The sequence below is a fragment of the Acartia tonsa genome, chromosome 9, assembly GCF_053477335.1.
Source record: "Acartia tonsa isolate MP-2025a chromosome 9, ASM5347733v1, whole genome shotgun sequence".
Taxonomy (NCBI): domain Eukaryota; kingdom Metazoa; phylum Arthropoda; class Copepoda; order Calanoida; family Acartiidae; genus Acartia; species Acartia tonsa.
Genome location: NC_137268.1, coordinates 46,360,907 through 46,384,087, shown reverse-complemented (window position 1 = coordinate 46,384,087; position 23,181 = coordinate 46,360,907). Strand labels below are relative to the sequence as shown.

The 23,181-nt window shown below is 29.5% G+C and overlaps 1 protein-coding gene across 1 annotated transcript; it reads left to right on the top strand.

Annotated features, from left to right (window-relative positions):
* Window positions 1-23,080, top strand: LOC145329067 (uncharacterized). The gene is made up of 48 exons (XM_080173086.1): window positions 1-88; window positions 1,387-1,525; window positions 1,929-1,954; window positions 2,385-2,476; window positions 2,649-2,735; window positions 3,735-3,861; window positions 4,393-4,533; window positions 6,700-6,789; window positions 7,132-7,262; window positions 7,412-7,510; window positions 7,795-7,912; window positions 8,678-8,768; window positions 8,844-8,950; window positions 9,322-9,495; window positions 10,281-10,408; window positions 10,743-10,910; window positions 10,970-11,048; window positions 11,436-11,566; window positions 11,674-11,815; window positions 12,135-12,220; window positions 12,292-12,387; window positions 12,456-12,524; window positions 12,947-13,076; window positions 13,155-13,201; window positions 13,307-13,422; window positions 13,942-14,038; window positions 15,213-15,359; window positions 15,484-15,620; window positions 16,241-16,380; window positions 16,574-16,804; window positions 16,903-17,060; window positions 18,096-18,244; window positions 18,467-18,534; window positions 18,657-18,732; window positions 19,053-19,135; window positions 19,244-19,408; window positions 19,569-19,774; window positions 19,873-19,979; window positions 20,234-20,327; window positions 20,974-21,059; window positions 21,156-21,243; window positions 21,550-21,663; window positions 21,750-21,817; window positions 21,884-22,007; window positions 22,077-22,317; window positions 22,562-22,717; window positions 22,803-22,914; window positions 23,001-23,080. Exons 1-48 carry the CDS (start codon window positions 19-21, stop codon window positions 23,065-23,067), a joined length of 5,598 nt encoding a protein of 1,865 aa, XP_080029212.1. The 5' UTR covers window positions 1-18; the 3' UTR covers window positions 23,068-23,080.
* The last annotated feature ends 101 nt before the right edge of the window (window positions 23,081-23,181 follow it).

The window sequence follows — 23,181 nt, the reverse complement described above, 5'->3', positions numbered from 1 at the left end:
TCTTTGATTTAGAGAATAATGGGTTGTAATAGAATAATTTCAAAATGTATTATTTTAATAAAGCTCATAAACCTCATCCCTGGAATTGGTAAGTTTATTTCTTACAGTCAATGATGATTACAGGGAGGGAGGGGACATTGGGTTGTTTAATACATTAGTCTCCAAAGTCTTATAATAACGTTTCTTATTCGTTGGCTTAACAACCATGGAGACTTTTTTGAATTTTGATTAATTGGTTAATTTAGTATTCCGTGTCTAAACGTTTCAACTACCACTACACAATTTACACAAAGGGGGAATTTTGTGAATCATCATTGGGGATGTACATCAATTTACTGACCATTGTATTAAACCTTTAGATCCCTGTGGTAATGTTTATATGTATCAACAAATAGATGTCTAAAGGAGGGAGGGGTGAGGGGCGGAGTAAACCCTTCATTTTACCCTTTCAAATTAAAAAAAATATATTAGATTACCCTCCTTAAAGCTATGAAACTCTACAATTTACCACATTAAAAAAGGTTGGACGTTCATGAGTAAGAAGAAGAACACCATTAAGAACGAGAAGTAGGGAAACGAGAAGTTATACGCTTTCCCTTTCGAATTGTTATAAAACTTTGGGTACCAGTATAATTAATACTTCAATGTCTTTACCTTCCCTGACTAATACCATTAAACCCCTTCACCTTATTAAATTTGTTTAGGGGGTTTTGTGGGGTTTGAGGCATAATAAAAATTTAATAATGGAGGTTATTGGAGTTTAAATTACATTGGCCACTAAAGTCTATTAAATCTTTATTGAGTTGCACAAACTAACAGTGTTTAAACTCTTCCACCATTTATGTACTTAAAAGGGTCCTAGTAAAAACCTAGAAGTGACAAACGTCGGAGTGTACAAACGTCAGAGTAAACATTAGAGTAAAACACTAGAGGAAGAAAGGCTTAAATAATTGAATCTCCTCATCGCATCAACCTTGTGCAACCTTTCTATTAAGTCATTGAAAATCAACCAATGGTATCGCTTATATTAACACAGCCAAGTGTTAGAAAATAATCTAGAAGCAGACGAAAAAGATCATTAAAAAAGAAAGGAAGGTAGTTGTCTGTATATACACCTATACTATAGATTTGTTGAGTGGACATTTAAACTAACCTTACATATTTTAAAGCATTCTACAGGTTTTTAAATGCCTAAACCGGCTGGGGGCTTATTTTTAAATTCATATCTTAACCTAACCTGTATAGAAATGCTTAATTAACTTAATAATTTAGACAATCCTTCGTTTTTCCATTCCAACGTTTGTCACTCCTGCATTAGTCCTGGAATCCGTAAAAGTATAAATCCATAACTGACCAAACTGATTTTGTATATATATTTTTAATTAGATGGCGAATATTTTGGATTATGCAGAGATGATCCATCTATAACTACGGATATTGGTTTTGCCGCCGGGTTAGGTCCTGAAAATTTGAAGGAGAACCAGTGTGAGGAAAACATAAATCAAAGTCCTGATGAAAGATACTTGTAAGTTTAACCTTTATTATAGAAATATTTGTTAATCATGGCCTAGAATCCAACATTCACTTGTGTCAGTCATTGTTTTTGGCTATTTTAATTCATAGTTTAAGTCTTGGGGTGTTTTAAACTTTTTTTGCTGAAACACGTATATTGTATAATGACAGATACTTGTAAGTTCAACCTTCTATATATAAATATTTGTACATTATGGCTTATAATCTAATTTGTTTCACATTAACTTGTGTAAGTAATGGTTTTTGGCTATTCTTATTTATAGTTTAAGACTTTAAACCTTGTTTACTGACCTCCAAACCCCAAGATGCCAGTGGCGCTGCATGTAGCATGATTTTTATTTAATTAATCCTAATTTTTCAGGAAAACAATAAGTTTTATTTTTTTTTATTTTCAGGAATCGATTTTGGCTCATTCAATCAAGTAATTTTTTTATTCTAAAATTAAATTTTTCTATTCTAAATGATTTTTCTTGTCTTGCCAAATAATATTTCATTACAAATACCTTTCATCTCTATTCTTAAAATAATATTTTCTCCATTTTAAAAACATCTTCTGTTAATTTGATGAATATACTGGAGTTGCTGATCAATATAATACTTCAGCTATTACTGAAGCTGCATCCATTCATTTATAGCTTTCAATACTCTGGCTAATGTACTTGCTAAGTAGCTGGACAAAGTGTGTCAAAAATCAGCCATTCGAGGTCATAAAAATGAGGGAGATGAGAGGAGAAGTGGGAAAGAAAACCCCTATAAAGAGATGGATAATCCCTCATTTTTATGACGTCCTAAGGCTGATTTATTTTAGACACTTTGTCCAGCTACACTTGATAATACCAACAATAATCTAGATGATGGTGACCTACCAGCTAAAGCTACCTATACAATGACTTGTAAGGCTCAGCTTGATGGTTATGTTATCAAAGCTTCTCATAATGATTGGGTATGTCACATGAAAAATTCTGATTATGTTTTTTAATATTAATTGATTTAATAAATTAAACAACTGCTATCTATTAGATAGTGAATTTCTTTTTACTTTTTTTTGTAAGTAAAAGAATCATATTTCTTGCTTTTTTATATTATTACCCATAAGATTTAATATTTGCTTGTAGAAAAAAGATGCCCATACCTCTGACTATACTGTTGAAACACCTAGTGGCCTCTCCATACCTGGAACTCTATCTGATTCTGGCCTAGCTGTAAGTTTATGCTTTAAATGATTAGACAGATAGATAGATATGTATTTCAATATAATTATACAAAAATTATACTATTAGCACATATTTACTCAATTTTATGCATTGTTTGTATACATAGTTTAATAACTAGGGATTGCCGTTACAAAAACTAAAACCAACATTTTTAATTCAAGATTTAAAGTATGTAGCTAAAAAAAAAAAAATAAGTCCATTTACACTATAAAAAGTATTGTAAATCTGAAATTATAATTGAAAAATTAATGGACCCTAGTTGACTATTTTTAATGAAAATATAATTGTAATTTTGTAAAGCAAGACTGATGAATAAGGAGCTTTATGTTAATAATGTTGAAAATTAAGGAAAACAAGGATGACAACATCCATAAAAGCGAAGCTCTTAAACGGTAGGACAAACGAACATTACCACTTGTAGAGTGTCAGAACTGAATAATCAGAACTAAAAAAACTGCTTAAATACAGCATAATGTTTAAGGACATACATACATTTTTAAGACTTGATTATAGAGATGCTTCTCTTAAAACATTGTATTTTGTTGCCCTAGGAATTCTAAAAATCAGATCAATCGGATAATAATGACACATAGAAATTTGATTTAAAAAAAGTTAAAAGTCAACATGTTTAAAATGGACGTACAGACATTCTGGTAACAATCATATAGTTGCTACGCTTTCTATATCGTACCTAACTACTACAGAAATCACCATGCAAAGTTTAAAATCAATAGGAGAATTCTAACCTGCCTAAATTAACGAAAAAAGCTACCCGTTCCGGACGAACGGACCGACCTTAATTATATATCTTCGTATTTAATCAGTACAACTGTTATGCAACTATTTACATTTAACATTCAATAAATTAATTTAACTTGAAAAAACATTGTATAATTCATAATTCCTTCACTGATGTATACAAAAAAATCCTTTCAAAATTTTGAACGTTATTTACACAGAATGTTTACAAAAATAATAATCTTTTAGAAAAGCTGTAGTTTGGTAACTATGAATTATGGTATCATTACTCCAGAAGAATTCACAGACACGCTTACTTTAACAGTTGATGCTAAGACAAAGGCAAATGCTGCTATAAATTATTTTGAACCTACAGGTGAATTATTTAATAATAATTATGACAACTATAAGTAAGTAGCAAAGCACAAGAAATAATTGACATACAAATGTACTAAGTAAGATATGGAGCAAATGTTCAGCGGTACATACATTTAAAGAAATTTTGATGGTGTATATTTAATTACAAAAGATATTTTTTTTATCATATAATTTAATTACTTTAAAGCTTTACAGATTCACCGACAGTTTATAGTTATAGTTTTAATGCTAATCTTTGTAACTATTTAGCCGTCCATCTTTTATGTAGTAATTTTATATTCCAGTTCTCACATACTTATACAGACAGACAGACCGACAGTTTAACTAGGTCATTTGGCAGACAGTAACATTGCAAAAAAAATTAGTAATAAATATAATTGTAATCCTCTGTCATTTGTTTATAACAGACCAACAGACATAATAAATTACAGTCTGGATACTCATTTGTCTCAGGAATCTTCACTTCAGACTTCAGTCATTTACTTTCAAAGCATGTTATTTACATAAACAATGTTCATACATAATTTAGGAGTTGCCTACAATGGTTATGATGCAACCTACGGAGATATGTATACGGTAGTTACTCATGGAAGTATCTATGCAGCTGGGGATCCAAACAACTATTGCATAGGATGGAACTTTTCTGTTATCAACCCAGGATTTACACAAGGTGACATTTCTAAAAATAATCACATTTTATCTGGACTGAACAGTAGTCAGTGAACCAGGAGGGAAGGAAACAATGGACTGTTTATTGCACTAATTCCCAAAGTTTTATAATAACAGTTTTTTATTACTGGATTCATTAAGCTAAATGTTTAAACGTTTAACCACTAATTGTAATCTACAGAAGGGGTAATTTTATTCATCATTATTGGTGAAGTACTTGAATTTATCGTCTATTGCCATATCCCTTAAGCTTCCTGATCTTTGTGACCTTTAGATGTTTAGGATTATGTTAAAAGTCAGCTTAACCGTTAAGAAAAATAGAGAACTATGTCAAAAAGTTTAGTTTTAACTATAGAAGGAAAAAAAGACAATTAACTGCACATTTATATAGTCCGGAAATTTTTTCCCCAATCTTGGACATAGTAAAAATCGGCGGAAAAAGCCGTTTTTCAAGGAAACGAGAGACAGTTTTGCCCTTTCTTTGAGATTATATGAATGAGATGATGTTAAGGTTTGATAATCTGATGAGAAATTTTCTCGTTCACAGTCCCTTTAAGCTTCCTGACCTTTGTGACCTTTAGGTGTGGAGAGATATGAAGTCAAATATATGTATTTATTTTTATTATACGGCTTATTGATATTTTTTTATAAAAATCATATCATTATACATGATGAAGATAACACACAAAGATACAATAATTTATGATAATTCTTTCAAATATTGATCATGTAGATTAAACATATTTAAAATTTTATTCTAATCATAGGGGGTAAGATATTTTTTACCATAGTAAAAATGAGTTTTAAAATAAAAACTGAAAAAATTCTCAGCACTTTTCACTCATTGAATCATCTAAATTTAATCCATCTTATTTTCCCATATGAGAATTTCTCACATGAATAAACAAAAAAGGCTTTGAAGAAAATGACATCCAGCAAACACCGCAATGATAACTTTTATTTTCATACTTAGTCTTATCTGCTTCAATAGCCTGTTTATCAGGTGCTGTAAGTCCATCAGATTTGCTATAGTCTGTGTGAATGGATCGATGTAGTTCTAAGTAGTACTTAGAAGTAAAACTTATCCAACATACACCACAGGAATATGACATTTTGTATCTAAAAACAGTAGTTTTATCATAAATTTTATAATTTTTTAAGTTACATATAATTAAATGAATTTTTTCACTAAAAAGATCTTTAAATTACTAATTAACTATGAATACAGTTCTAGTGACTACACTTGGATATCTTGAAAATTCTAGTTTTACAAGTTTTAAAAATTATTTGTAAGTTACATTTATCAATGAGTCAAACTCAAAACCGAAATAATTCATCAAATTTTATTTAAAAAAATTATATAAGCTAATAATCTGATTAAGAAGCTTTGTATTTATCAATAAATTTTTGGTCCGTTGGTATGTCTGTCAATCTGTACGCTCGTCCGTCCATAACAGTTAGCTCTTTTTGTAAATAAGGAATGTTAGAATTGTCCTCTAGATTTAAAACTTTAAAACTAAAATGATTCCTATAACAGTTAGGTACGATTTTAAAGTGGGTGTAGCAACTCTTTCATCATTACCACAAAGTCCCAAGACAACAGAGTACAATATTATAAACTAAGCTTCTCAATAATCAAGTCCTAAAAATTTAAGTATGTCCTTAAACAGTATCCTGTATTTAAGCAATTTAGTAACAAATTTTCTTAAAATTTTGTTAAAATCTATATTTATTTTCTGCTTATTCAATTCTGACGTTCTACAAGTGTTAATGTTTGTTTGTCCTCCTATTTCAGAGCTTTGCTATTATAGATTTCGTCATCCTTGTTTTCATGGTAGTAAGGAGATCTAGTCTTACCTACTATTTTTGGCCACATCCATGGGGGCAAGAGCAACCAACTAGTACATACTTTTAAATTGTATTATGAAATACCTTATCAAACTGTTTTTATCCTATTTTTCAAAACTCCTAATTATAAACTTATTTTTATCTATAGTAAAAATAAACTTTAAAATCCCCCCAAAAAGTTATTTCGGGGCTTATTCTTGTTTTTAGCCCTGCAGTATGATTTTACAGGTGTCAGAGTATATTTTTGATAAACCTTTCAAAAATAGGTTAAAACAGTTATCTAGTTAATGCACTGAAAAGGACAAAATTCTTTTTCTAGTGACCGATCCATTGACAAACCAAGCACCTCCTACAATTGAAAAGCCAAATATTTATGATGATGGTTACCATAGAATGTTTTACTTTAACAGTAAGATTTTTTACTATTTTATGTTTTAAAGATAGATAGAAAGCTTTTGTCAATATCCCATCAACTGTTAGCAACTGAAAACCAGCTTTTACAGTTTATGTTATTGAAGTTAAGATAAAATTAAATAAGCATTCTAAGGTTAAAGCTTAATGAGGGACAACAATAAATAATAAGAGTCAATATAAATGTGAATTACAAAGAAATGAAAGGGATTTAAATATGTTTCTTACTAAAACTTGGATGCATAATAATCAAGCTATCCCATCAAACGAATGTAAACATGGAAAGATACTAAAATTAACTCATAAAAAGTGATGTAATCAAACTTGACAATTATTTTAGTCCAAGCTGGAGGAAGCTTCAAGTTACATTTGAAAGAGGATGTAAATGATTGTTCCAACAGTCTATCTGTTAAAATTGATGAAAATGCCATACACATACTGCAAAATTGTGATACTGCTTTTAAATCAATAGTGAGTACAATATAGTTTACTTTTTTTCTGGGGCCATAAAATTAAAGATGACAAAACTAATTTTATCTGATTTGTAACTAGATTTTTTGTATAACTAGAATTATTTTGTCACTAAGTCTTATTTCTAGACTGTTATTTTTCTAATATAGACAACTGTCAAAAACCTGTTTCGGTCATCATGGTTGGATGATACCAGGACATTCTGGATCAGAACATACTGGAGGAATGATCCAGCTATTTTTGTTCAGGTAGGGTTTGGTCTGGGGCTGATATTCACCCAATTAATTCCAATTGAAATTGTTGCAAAATTAAATATTTTGTTGGGGTAAAGTTGGCGTATAACTTATTTTTCATGTAACTAAATGGGAATGGGTAAGAAGGGGAGACAAAAGGGAAGGGGTTTGTGGAAGAATTGTTTGTCAGAATCACATTCTCTGATCATTGGGGTTTGGTAAAGAAGTATCTATTATTAAATTATTTGACAAAAATTTATACTTTTAATGAAAATTTCATTCTTTAACTTGTATATTAGGTTGGAAGAGATCAATATGACACTTCTATAATCAGTGCTGGGCTGCTAGCTGAGTTTAAAATTAATCATATCTGTTTGGAACCAAGTGGAAGTCAAGTTACAAAATTGAGGGCTTGGCGTAAGTACCTAAAGAAAATTTAAGATGTGCACAATAATATTAAACAATACAAAAAGACAAAAAAGTACACCTAAAAAAGAAATTATACAACATTTGTTAATAATGTAAATTATAAAAGGGAGTCAGAATAATTAGATCCTGGAAAATCAAGTATTTATTAGATCAAGAAAATCCTATGGTATCAAAATTGATATATATCTTCCTATGCACATTTATAAGAAAGCTAATCGATATTAATATCTGAATCTTATAAATGATTATGAAAGTATTGTAATTGATCATTATTTGTTATAGTTTTATTTATTTTTTAACAACCAACACAAATTGCAGTAAAAAAATAAGAAATAAGAAATTTGTGGACAAAAATAAAGAAAAAATATTTTCTCGTATTCATTCGAATCCGGTGGATATGAACCGGTTCTCATCCATACGAAAAAACTATGTCTAGCACCGAATTATATCCAGCTTTCTACGAATATAGAAATGTACAACCATAAGATTAAAACCAGTTTTTTTAGCCGGTGCCTTCGGCACCTTGGGGCTAAAAAAACTAGTTTTAATCTCATAATTGTACTTTCTATATCCGCGGAAAGCCGTTTATAATACGATATGAGAAATAACTATTTCCACGTTTAATATAAATTTATAATTTTATTGAATTTTTGATGAATGCTTTTTAGCTTAAACTCAATAAACTTAATTTCATGTTATCAATCCTGTTTCACTTTGAATATTTTACTACAATTTTAATTATCTAATAATTAGCTTATGACACCTGGAGTGAAAGTGGAAAATGGTCAGAGTGGGGAGAATGGTCTCAATGCTCTGCTGAATGTGGTAGTGGAATCAGAACAAGGTAGATACCTACTAAGATATCCTAAATTTATAACAAATAAATTTGGCTCAGATATAAGTGTTACCTCTATGATAGGGTTCGTACTTGCACAAATCCAGCTCCTAAGGGACTAGGTTACTCATGTTATGGCAGTTCTGAAGAAGGTGAAGCTTGTGATAGTGGAGTGTGTGTTCCAAAAACAGGTAACTTTATAATATTAACTTTGTGTTATACATGACTAGTATCTACCCCACTAAAAGTCTCTATAGGAACTTATGGTGTAAGGGGTGAAAGTCAACAATCAAACCTTTCAATTTTAGTTTAAGAAAATAAAAATGAAAAATTGGGGATAGGGAATTTTTTTCTAGGGCAATTTTAATTGGAGTTTGGCGGTAATATAACATAAATATAACATTCGCAAGACCTATGAGAAGCTACACTATAAAGAAAACCCCTGTTGGTTCAGCAGTTATCATGATCCTTTGGTACACACAGACAGACGAACACAGATTTAAAAAAATATAAATAAGGATGTACAGATAATCAGTAATCACCCTACATTACATAATTTAAGACCCAGATCCAGTATGGTATCCAGAGATAACTGCTACAAAAGTTGATGGGGAAGGATCACCAAGTCTTTTCAAGCTGGGAGAATGGTTCTCATATGAAGCCAGCGTTGATCTTCCTCCTGCTAATGATAGTGTATTACTGATGAGTCTTTCTACAATAAATCCCTACAATGAAGGTATAGACCTAAATATGCTTGTTCAAAGATATATAAACTAGCAGCTACGCCCCTAGAGGCCTCAAGGGGCACTTAAAGAGGGGAGAGTCGAATTTGATAACCCAATTTATTATTTTAGATTTGAAAAGAAAAAGTTTTACAAAAATATTTTTTTTGGGGGGGAATTCTTTTCTAGGGGCGATTTCTCTTGGGAGGGTGGTGGTACCTACCCCCAAAATAGTTATAAACCTTCCTGGGACCTATAAGAAGCTACCCTGTTAAGGAGAACCCGATCGGTTCAGCGGTTAGTAAGATCCTTTGGTACAAACACACAGACACACAAACAGACATAAAGTGTGTTACTTTATTTCATGTTTTATTATTATTTGGCCACAACTTGGTCAAAAATGCTCACAAATCAGACCTTTTTTGACCAAAGATACTCAAATGGTTCCTTTACAAGCCCAATCAATCAGTTTTAAGATATCTTTATATTTTAAGAAAAATTTATGAAAATAGTAAAAAACAGCAAATTTGGGTGTTAACTTTTAAATGCACAGATACCATAAAATCAACACCCAAATTTGCTGTTTTTTAGTATTTTCATTAATTTTCCTTGAAATATAAAGATATCCTAAAACTGATTGATTGGGCTTGTAAAGGAACCATTTGAGCATCATCGGTCGAAAAAATTGTGGCCAAATGATAATAAAACATAAAAAAAAGGTAACACACTTTACATCCTGTTACTTTAGTAAAAGGATTTACATTTTTGTTTAAATCCCAATTACTGTTTGACTTTACAGGTTATGAAACTTATGATGGAAGATCTACAATGATGATTTGTTCTTCGAAATTAGTGACAAACACTGGAGAGAACTTTGATAAAATAATCTCTGTAAACAATTCTTATCAAGAGACTGTTGGTTTAAAGGTATCTCATTTCATTATATTTTAAAGATAATTTAATCCAATACTGTAACTTATATTTAAGTATAGAATCATTAACAGCCTTCAATATTAAAAAAAAATAGTGCATTTTGTAACATTTTATGTTACTACCTATTACTTAGTCATTAGGTTTGTCTATTCTTTCATTTGTAATTTTGTTGTCAAAATTAATTTTAATGATTAAATAATTGTATAATTAAACTATGGAACTAAACTTCACTAATATCATTAAACACTAAATTAAAAAAATATAAAATGAATTTAAATCTAAATTCTATTTTCTTTATATGAAATCAAAGAAACATTTGTTACTTCAGTTGAAGGATGTAATATATACAACAGAAAAACTGACAGATTTATCAGAGCATGGTCAAAGATTGAAAATGGATTATGATCTAGTGGTAAACGAAAATGCATTTGAAACACAATCATCTGGTCTCTATTATACATATCTTGGAGCTGCCTATGGGCCTGATATTGAGGAGGTTAGATATAATTGATTTTATCAAATGATTATAACTATATTAATTTTTCTTTTATATAGTTTGATCATATAATCATTGAGGGTCAAGATTTCAAAGCAGACACACTAAATGATTCACTTCAAAGAACATTTGATTTAGGTAATGTTTGAAAATATTCTCTTATCTATATACATGTTATAATTTCATCAAATCATTCTAAAAGCATCACATCTTTTGGCATAGTTATTAGCATACCAGCTTGCCATATGTGTGTAGGGTTAGGTTCAACTCTGGGGTCACAGGTTTATAATCTTGACATCAAAAACATAACTTATTGCTGGTATGGCTGGAACTAATAGTAATAAAAGTAAATGCATTTTACATAAACATTTTAGGCACTACTAATTATTGTGCTTAGTTAGAAAATACAATTTAGTGATAAAGGTAAGTTGTCTGTTAGATTAATAGGTTTAGTATTATTGGGATGGTTAAAATAGTTAACAGGTAATACCAATATCTTTAATACAAATCTGTAAATATTTCTAGTTGGGGCAGCTATACCACCTCCTAACCTTGTACTTAAACCTGGTGAATCAACACTTGCAACTATTGAGTTCTACCTTACAGTTCCTGATGGAGATCTAGAGTTTGAAATGTTTGAATCTAGTGGCAATTTTGTAAGTTTATATATTTATATGATTTTATATATGTAAATGTACCTTTACTTCATTAAACTGCAAGAAATCATAAAGTACTCCTGTAGCAACTTTTGAATGCTATTTAGAAATCACTCCATCTTGGGAAACCCTTCTTTGTAAGTGTTGGAACCGCTTTCAAGTGTGAGAACCTAACCCAGGGACTCGTGTGGAATAATAACACTCTTGGCGAGAGAATTTATCATTATAGTCCAAGACCTGTTGGAAATGGTAAAGTTACACATTTGTTTATAGGATTTAGCATTTTACTTCACATTGGACAAAATTTATATTTTGTCTGGCTAAATTCATGGTAAAACTAGTTTTAAAATGTATCCAACCAATAGTAGGTTGGAGAGAAATAATTTTGTTTTGTTAATGAAATACATAAATGCAACATTTAAGATTTATCCTCAGATAAAACAAAAGTCTCAAGACAAATGAATTTTGAATTTATTGAATACATTAATGCAAGTTATTTCATTATAGATTATTTAAACCACCTAAATATAGTTCATGTATAAAAGTTAATCACAACCTCAATGTTTAGAGAAACTAGTTGTAAAAAGAAAGTTTATAATAAACAGCCTGATAAACATTGATGCAAAAAGGGATGCTACAAGTGACATCAACAAGGTAAATATTAAGCAAATGATGAATGAAAATTTTTATTTAGAGTGTTCTTGATTCAAGTCACCAACTTTTAGATTGTTGTTGGAGTACCAATCAGCATGCCATCAGACACACCTTACAAACCTGGACAAAAACATGAAATAAATGTGAATGTTCTTGCTGGGGGTTATGTAAGTAGTAATAACATACTGTATTCAGAAAGATAAAACAATTATCTAAAACTAAATTTTTACTCTAGATGATGGGACACTATGCATTAAATATGGACTTTAAAGTTACCCAGGGAGCTGGCTTACCCACAACATCAGTGAGTATTTATAATTGTAATTCATGTACCTAATGCTTTATCATTTATTTTACCAGTAGATAGTTTAAATTCCCCTCTTCCTAAAATTTTAAAATTATTATCTTGGAGGCCTTTGAAAGGTTGAAACCTCCTGCAAACATTTATTTGGTGGTGGAATAATATCTTTTACTGTAAGTTTAGTTCAATTATCAGAAAAAAAATAATTTAATTTCTCGCATTCATCCGGTGGATAAGAACTGGTTCTCATCCATACAAAAAAACTATGTCTAGCATCGTATTATATTCAGCTTTCTAAAAAAAAATGTACAATCTAATAATTGTACAATCTAATAATTGTACATTATATGTCCGCGGAAAGATGTTTATAATACGATGCGAGAAATGATTATTCTGAAATGCTATCATGTTGCTTACCATTTTAGGAATCAGTACCAATGATAATGGCTGAGTTGGTCAATGTAGATCCAATATGGCCATCCAATGCTGCCATTTTCTATGGATATATGAAATTACCACCAGGATATACAAACTTGAATCTAAATCATTCTTGTGGTAAATATGTCAAAGAAAAATCTCTTTTGTAGTAATAATTAACAACAAACTATTTTCTATTTCACTTTACCTATTTAGAGTTAGATGTTCAAATGTTTATGAAATTTAATGATAACATTGGTTGGGTAGGTTATTTGTTTTCTTGTTAATATTATGTTGTTAGTATATATTTAAAAAACTTAATTTAAAAAAATTTAATTGTGTTTCAAAACTTATCAATAATTTTTCAGCTAGGGTATATGCCATCAAGACCTGAGGCTCCTTTATTCTTCGGTCTTGTGGCCAACTTGTATGACTTTGATATCAATGTTCCTGTTTATGTTATTGCTTATCAACTTGCAAAAAAGTGAGTATTTGCTTAGATTTGTTTCAAAGGGGTAGTTGCACAAAATACATTTGAACTTAATTTATTTATCTGCATATTTTTTCCTAGCTAGTGGAATAAACTACATTTATATGGCACATATCTGAAAGAATTTTAATTTTTTACCACGTAGTTTTTAAAATATCAAGACTTGAAAATCGTCTTTTTGTGATATAAGCAATTTAAAAAGACGATTTTTAAAAACTATATGGTAGAAAATTGAAATTCTTTCAAATATATGCCATATAAATGTAGTGTAACCCATTAACCAGGAAAAAATATGTGGTTCACTAAATTAAGTTCAAATGCGTTTTATGCAACTACCCCTTTATATATAAATCTCAGAGAGGCTTAACAGAATTGGGAAGTCTTTTTTTCTATATTAAAAATTAACATTATAATGTAAGAACAAAGTCTGAAATAAATTTTCTATTATATTGTTTGCAATATAAAAACCTTTGGTTGTTGTATGATTCAAATCTCTAAGTAATGAATATATAGTGAGGCTGGTCATGTGTTTAATTGTGACCTAAACACTGAGTCTGGTACTAAACTGGCAACCTATACCTGGACTCTTGCTTCAGGGGAAGAACAACAGGTAATTATACAGCAGATTTTCTCAAATGATTAAAACTCAGGGTCCAATACAGATTAATTATCTATCTAATAAAATATCAATATTTAACAAACTTTTTTTTCTATTTTAAGTTAATGTTAAAAATATTAACATTCAAATGTATCCGTTTATTAAAGGGAGTGTGAACGTAAAAATTTCTCATCTGATTATCAAATCTTAACATTTTCTAAGCACATTTCACTACACTGATCAACCAAAAACGTCCTATTAACAAAAATATCCAGGAATAATGCCTTGATTTTATGGTATTTTGGGAGGGAAAAAGGAAAAATCAGGGAAAATCTGAACGTTTTTGTTTCTTATAATGTTTGTAGGGATATTTAACTTGGCATATATAGTTGAAACAATTTACTTACTGTTAAGGATTTATTTTATGATATAAAATTGCCAATTAGTTTTTTTATAACGTAGTAATTAGGTAATAAAGACCTATTTTAAATTCGTATTATTGACAAAAAAATACCTAACTGTCTACAAAGGGTTGAATCTCATAGGTTATTTAAAAAAATAATATCCTTTTTTATTGTGTTGGACAATAAATAACCCACTTTCGAGAATTAGTTTACACTTTTATCAGACTGTTTATAAAGAAATATTGCGTCTTTATTATTTACAAAATTTGTAATTAAAGGTGGGCGGGAGATGGGCCATCTAAAGTTAATTGGATACTAATAAAAAACCTGTTTCTAGCTTTGTTATTGTATTTGGTTTTCAATAAAAAATATTGCTTATTTCATCAATTTCTAAGTAACTATACATTAGTTTAAAGCAAGGATTATATTAAAAGTCAGCTTAACCGTTAGGAAAAATCAACAACTATGTGAAAAAGTTTAATTTTAACTATAATGGGAGAAAAAAGCAATTTTCTGCACATTTTATATAATACGGAAAATTTCTTCCTTTCCCTTTACCTTATAAAATCGTCGGATAAAGCCGTTTTTTAAGCAAACAAAAGCGCGTTTTGCTCTATCTGTGAGATATTATGAATGAGGTAATGTTAAGATTTGATATTAAGATGAGAAAAATTTACGTTCACAGTCCCTTTAATCCATAGACAGTTATAAGCTGTTTTTTTTTTTACATGTTTCACATACTTAGTCAGCTGTTGATTAGCGACTCATTATAAATTATTTAGACCTACAGTACAATCCACATTAATCCAAGTTATACAAGTAGAACAGTAATGCACTCTGGTCAACAACTTATGGTTGGAATGGATGTTAAAATTCCTCCAGTTATGGGAGCAGGATCAATGAAATTTGATGTTGAACCTGACTCTTTAGTAATTTTTAGATTTTATCAATTAATACTAAAATTTTCTTTGTTCACAATTAAAATAGATGTCATTTATTTATTTACTAAAATGACAATTTAATTAAACATATTCATGCAATTGTGGGTTTTAGGAAGGATCACATTATGCCCATTATCTACATCTCTGCGCTGTGAGGTTCCAAGATGTAGGATACAACCTTCATGGATTAAAATATGTTAGAGATGATGAATTTATCTATTCTAAATCTACATTGTATAATGATCAATGGTAAATATGTATTTAATAATCATTTTATTTAGAATAAGCCACATTTGAAAATTAAATCAATTTTGATGGCTAATTAAAAGTTCTTTAAAATATCTAAGCTATTTGAGTAAAATAAATGAACTTGCAGGATACCCCAGGCACCATGTACTTTTGATGCCAGGTTTACCTTTCTCTGGCTGTTAAAAATTATAAAACAAGGATGGCTACATCCATAAGTAGCAAAGCACAAAAACTTTTGGATTGATATCTTTAACTGAAAAAATTTTGAAAATCGGACCATAAACACCAAAGATATGGGGAAAAATGTGGAAAATTAAAAAATAGCCTAAAACCTGCTAAAAAGCCATCTGACTGCTATTGATGTTTTATAGTTAATTGAGCTGAGTAAATCCCATTTCTCAAAGTGAATTATAGAGTAGCTTCGCTACTAATAATGAAACCACTGGAAGTGAAAAACAATAAAAATGCTAAAAATAAAAAATTACCAAAACTCAGTAAACTGATTTTAACATGTCATAACAGTCATTTGGATGTAGAGATAACATTAATATTTTATAGATTATTAAGGTTTTCAGGTTTTTGTAGATAAACTAACCAGATTATTGAGCTCTATTGTTCAGGTTGAAAGACAAAGGAAGTATTTCTTTTTGGCCCGCATCAGCAAGTTCATTTCTAGAGGCCCCTGTTAGGGATGATACTTTTACTGTACAGGCAATCTATGAGCATATTCCTAATCAAATGTATTGGAAAAATGGCTCAGGTACAAAGAAATATAATTTAAATGACAATACATTATTTTGTAGCAAAAGTAGATGGATATACAATATACATATATATATTTAAACAAACATAAAAATAATACAATTAAACATATTAGTTTGGTAATTCATATTAAAATAACAAAATATTTTTAATGAAAATGTAATGCTTAAGAAATATGTCTTTCATTTCAGAACTAGAAACAACTACCAACATAGTATCACAGATGACATTTGTGAACAACTCTGTGTATGAATTGCAAAGTAATGTGACAATTAGATCTGCATCAAAAAGTGAGTGGGTTGACTTACAGAGCTCAGTTTCCTGTCTTGGTGGCTGGTTTCAGTTACCAAGTGGAAAAGTTGTGTGTCACATTACTGAAACTAAGTTACATGATGAAAGAAAGAAGTTTTGTCAACAATTAGGTAAATAATGTTTGCAGATTTATTTCAAAATGTAAATTTTTGAATTTTTTCAGTTTGAGTATTTTACAAAGTTGTGGAATATAGATATTTGATTATAGGTAGTTATCTTCTGGAACTGCACACTCTTGATGACTTCAATGCTTTTCAAGAATGGATGTATGACTTAAAAAAGTACAAAAGCAAGTCCACTGGTTGGATTGCTACAGGTGCTGAAGTGTTTGCTGATGTTTCAACAAATTATACTTATCAACTTCAGGTATGATTTTAACTCATAGTACATATTAAAGTTCAAAGACACCTAATGTCTAATTGCTCTAAAAGTTAATGTCTAATTGCTCTAAAAGTTCCAAAAACAATATTATTATAGAAAGATTTTATACATCCATTAAATTATGATGAATTATTGATAATTTATCGTCTCTAAGATAATTTTTTTTCTATTGACTATATGATTTACTGTGGTCTTGAATGGTCATTATTTTTATCAATACTTAAAAGAACCACCCAACAAGAAATACCACGTTTTAACTGCTGAAAGACTGCCACAAGTAAATCCAATACCCAAAATTTGAAGCCTTCAGCTTTAAAAACAAAAAAGTTGTTGGCATTTTAAAATGATATTTTATGTACAATGAAAATTTTGAAAGATTTTCAATTCATGCTCAAGTTAAAAACTTTGAAATTAAACAAAGTAGCCCAGAAACAAAATTGTAAGCTTATTTTTGTCATAAATTTAGGTTGCCAGTAACTAATTATATTTTTAAAATAAAAATACCTATTTTTATAGTCAAAATCATAAAAAAAAATAAAGTTTAACTTATGTGGTACTGAGAGTACTGTAGTATTTCCAGCCAATCAGAAGGCTGAATCAGCCCAACAACCAATCACAGCTGAGCTTATTTTAGTTTCATTTGTTTCTGCTATGATTTTACACTTACAAATGCAAATTAAACCGAATTTTTTCAGAGATTTTGACTATAAAAAGTGGTGTTTTTATTGTAAAAAAGTAATCTGTTACCGGCAATCTAAGTTTCTGACAAAGATAAGGTTATAATTTTGCGCCTAGGCAACATAATTTACTATTATAATTTCTTTTAGAAGCAATGGAAATCTTTCAAAACTTTCATTGTAGATAAAATGTAATTTTTAAATGCCTAGAACTTTTTGTTATTGAAGCTGAAGGCTTCAAATTTGGGGTATTGGATCTACTTGTGGCATTCTTTCAGCCGTTATAGCGTGGTATTTCTTGCAGGGTTCCTTTAACAATATAAAAAGTTTATTCTGTTTATAGTGGGGACATTCAAGATTACCTGTGGACATTTCTTATGGAGGCATGTTCAAACCTATAACAAACAAGTTCCAGTGGATGGACATGAATGCATATCAATATCTGTTTCTTGAAATATATAACTATAAAGATGGCGGATATCTAAATGCTAGGCATGTTGATGTGTATTGAAATTGAAATTTTTATTTTTTGTCTTGTTCATTAATCTTCCAAGATTAGTTATTTCTTGCACAGTATTATAAATATATATAATACAATGCTAGACATAGTTTTTTGTATGGATGAGAACCGGTTCTAATCCACCGGATATTAATTGGTTTTGAATGAATAGGAGAAAATATATGAACTTTTAACATCAACTTTTCAATATCAAGGCCGAATTACTTCTTAAAGTCATGGTTCTACACAGATGCCTCTAATGAATTTACCTGCATGAAAGAAGGTAAATATAGTAATTCATACACAAAATGAAATTTGACAGATTTTGATATTATTGGGTGTCAGTCAAATGACTAAAAATGAAATAAAGAGGTGAAAAAGTGATAAATGTATTATTAATTCAAGGTGATGATTATAGAGATACCAACAACAAGTATACTCAAGTTACAATGACAACAGAACTTCCAGAAACTATACCTGTGTAAGTAATATTATATATATTTCCATCATTACTGATAATTAGGAAATGTCTGTACATTCATTACCTAGACTGTCTTTAATACATCTTACTGATAAATTTTTCATTTATTTTTATTAGCTATTGCGAAATTTTCCAAAATATGGATTTATCAAATGTCATGTTAAATAAATCAATAAAATGAATTTATTTATATGTATACATGTTTTTTTATATCATCTAGATTACACAAAAAGTTTTTTAACATGTGTATATTTCTATCATTGTGTAGTTTTACTTTTTTATTATTATTTTTCATTGTGCTATTGTTTTATTGCTTTTAGGTATGATTTGATGACCATGAAATATAACATAAAAATTGGAGCTGAAACTCAAACTCCTTTTAAGCTACATTTAGGAGGATCAAGTAAATTCATATTATTGACTTACAAACTTTTTTTTAACAGAATATTGTTTTTTAAATATTGTATGTAAATTTTTCAAATTAAATTTATAATTCTTTACTTGATTTCAGGTGACCGTCAAAGATTTTGCATAGCTAATGTAAACTATATTGGAAGAAACTACCCCTGTGTTAAGAATCCAAATATTCCACCTTTTACAAGTGACAACACATCAAGCTCCAGCCATCCTGATCTTAAGACATTGGAAATTTCATTTCTACAACTAGCTAATTGGGGTTAGATTTTTTTTCATATATATCACCATCTTCCAAAAAGTTTTATTTAGTGATTGTCTTGCAATCATATTTATAAATCTAAAATTTTGATCATGTTTTGCAGCAATGTTTCTGAAAATATATCTCTTTTTCCTAAATTATTTAATCTATACTTGAACAGGAAGTAAAGCAGTAGATTATGATGTACCTCTTGATGATGATACTGTTCAACTTACAGCTTTTTTCTACAATATACCAAGTAACACCACTACTGAGGATGAGCTGGTGACAATATCTGAAATTGTCACAGCTCATAAATATCCCAACACTGCCACAACAATTTCTTCAACTACTACATCATATTCATATAAGATTAGTAACACAGAGGTAAATATAATAGCTAGGAGAAAAATTGTTAATTTAGTATTTTTATTACAAAAATACTTAATAATTTGCACACTGTATTTTAAATTTTCTTTATTTAGAGTGCAAGACCTGCTTTACCAGCTTCTATTGAAATGACTGCTTCAACAGATGATGGAACCTATGATCTAATCAGAGGCACATGTAAAAGAATAAGATTCAAATTCAGGAATTTAGTTTAAATTTAATATAATATTTATACATCTTTTGTATTATAGTTGTTGTTAACAAGTTTCAATCTAAATGCTTATTTAGGGGGTAAAATTTTTATGGAAGAATTAAGGGGGAGGAAGTAGAAAGGATAAAATCTATCATGTTTCCAAAAAAAATAAAATTTTATGGTTATTCTCCAACATGACCCCCTCTTCCCCCCTCAGACGTTCCTGATTTTTAATATACATAAATAAAACTGAAAATTATCAGTTTTCCTTACACTGGAAAGATCAAATTCACAGCTAGTAACCTCAACTTTGCTGATGGTAAATATGTACATTGGTGCAGGCTTGGATTATCAAAGGTAATCTTATAAATATCATATGATGCATTCAGTTTTTGTTAAACTGATTTGTGTTTTTCTTATTCAGTTCTTATATATTTAGTCGTTTTTTTCTCTTGAAATGATACTGCCCTAGTAGTTTTTTAATCTGACCAAATCTGAGTTTGGCAAGGTTTTGTCACTACTTTTTAGATTTGGTCAGGTTTTAATCTGAAACTTAAATCCCGCCTCTCATCTATAAACTCTGACTTTTGATTACATTTCGTCAGATTATAATCTGATAAAATATGAGTTTTTATCATTTTGGTAAGTAAAACTCAGTATTTGCAGCCAAATCTTAATCTGACTAAGGGTATTTCTGATTATAATCTGATGAATCTGTCTCAATGTCACTATATGTCATATATGACTTTTGGTAACAATGTGTCAGATTAGGTAATATTCTGAACTCTGACTCTATGTCAATACATGTCAAATATGAATTTTGGTAATAATGTGTTAGATTTGACTGCATTGCCAAAAATGAGAAAATAACCTGACTTAATGTCACTAAATTTCAGATTGAAATCTGAAAACTAGCGACAGTGAATTGCTAATCTGACCGAAAAGATTCAGAAACTACTAGGGTGTCTGATATGAATAATTTTAATTCTTAATATCTATTTAGAAAGGGGTGAATTTCCCTTGTTTGCAACAAGCTGAAGCTTATTGGATGGTGGATGAAACAGCTTCAGTGAAAGTTGATGACCAAGGGTAATTTATAGTCACATCTTGTGTTTGATATTTTAAGAATAAAATTTAAAGTTTAAGTATCAGTCAGTTGCAATATCTCTAAAACTCATTATTTAGAACCAAAGAATTTTATGAAAAAATACTGACATATCCCGAACAGATGGTACTAAATGCTCCAGTTGGCATTAATACAGAAGATAATGATGTAAGTTTTAAAATTTTTTTTTCTGGTATTCAATCAAAATCGATTAATGGCTGTTGATTAGAACCGGTTCTCATTCATATGAAAAAACTATGTCTAGCATAGTATTATATCCAGTTTTCTACAAATAAAAAGATGTACAAATCAGTTTTTTAGCCTGTGCCTTCGGCTTCTCAGGGCTATAAAAACTGGTTTAATAATTATACATTGTATATCCACAGAAAGATGTTTATAATACAATGCGAGAAATTACTATTAGAAGTGAAAGAAATAAATAAAATTAAATTTGAAAAAAAATTTACCTTTCAGTTGGAAGTTGAGTTGAGTGTTAGAGCTGACAAACTAGCTCCAGCTGGAACAGAAGTAAAACTTCAGTTAGAAATAATTGCTGGATCATCATCAACAAAAATAGTTACATTAAAAGTAAGTCTGATATAAGTTTTGTATATACTCATTTTTGTGTTATGATGATTGAATGAATTATCAAGTTCATTTTTATATTCTTATAGGTAGCAGATTTGACAGATACTAATAGTCCTAAATCAACATACACACAAGAAGACATTAACTTGGATATGTAAGCTATATATTAAGAAACATAAAATCATTGTTTTCAAATGTACATTAATTATACTATATTTAGATTTAATGGTCGAAGAAAGTGGTCCAAAGAAAACAATGTTACATATTATTATCCTGATGTTAGAGACACCTTTGATTTAAAATTAAACTTTACCCTGCCTTATGCTAAAACTCTACCAGTAAAGGTACATTTTAAAACAGTATTTATTAGAAATGAAAAAAGATTTTATATTTGAAACAAATTTTTAATCTAGATGCATTTATCTGCACCCACAAGTCAAGGAAGGGCCCAAATTCACTTTAAATCAGTAAGATTTACAGAAACTAACACAAGATGGAATCTCTCTAGCCAGTCAGGCATTAATGTACATGGTGCTAATCCAAGCAATGATATCACTAGAATGTACAATGTGACTTATTATCAGTCAGAAAATCTTACCACACATATGCAAATGGACAATGTCATAATTGACTTTGGATTGATAACAACTTCAGGTATCTTACAATATTCATCTTTACTTGATTAAGGCTTAAGTTTTAAGATATAAAGATATAAATTGAGGATTTGAGAAATTACGTAGAAATATAATTTTTCAATTTTGTAATTTAGATATTTGTTAACACATAAGGAAATATTTTGAGCATTAAATACTGTTTTGTTAAACAAAATTAGACAATAAAATATAACAAATGTTTTCTTCAAAATTTCCATAATGAAATAATTCCTTCTTGTATGTAGACTATAATCAATACTGGGCACCAAATCTTGGATATTCTCGTGAGACAATGATAGTGTATGTTGAGGCTGAATTGACAGACCATCCACACAATGATTTTTTGTTTCCCAAAATTGAAATTACTGCTAAATTACAAATAGATGAAACTGAACTGCAACGTAAGAATTAGATAACATTTCCTAAATTTATTCATATTATAAGTTGTATATTCCTTTTGTTTAACATAATTTTTCCTTCTTTCAGACAAGCATCAAGTTTATGCCTTCAGATATGCTACAACGAAAGAAAGAAAAACGACCACGAGGCCAATATTGGACTTTAATCTATCATCCAATAAAACTGAATATGTTCCAGGGTAATAAAAATAGACATTCTATAAAAAATCTTGATGGAAGAAACTTATAATTCTTAAGGAAAATTAATACTTAAAAAATAATTTAGAGATGAGATCAGAATAGAAGCTATAATCAAACATAGGAACACATCTAAAGGAATTTTGATTAAATAAGATAAATCTAAAAAATCCTGTAATAAATAGGGTTGGGCTGGATACATATTTGGTAGGATACCAGATATCCAGTATTAGAAATCAGCCAGATATTCAGCAGCTAGATAACCAGAT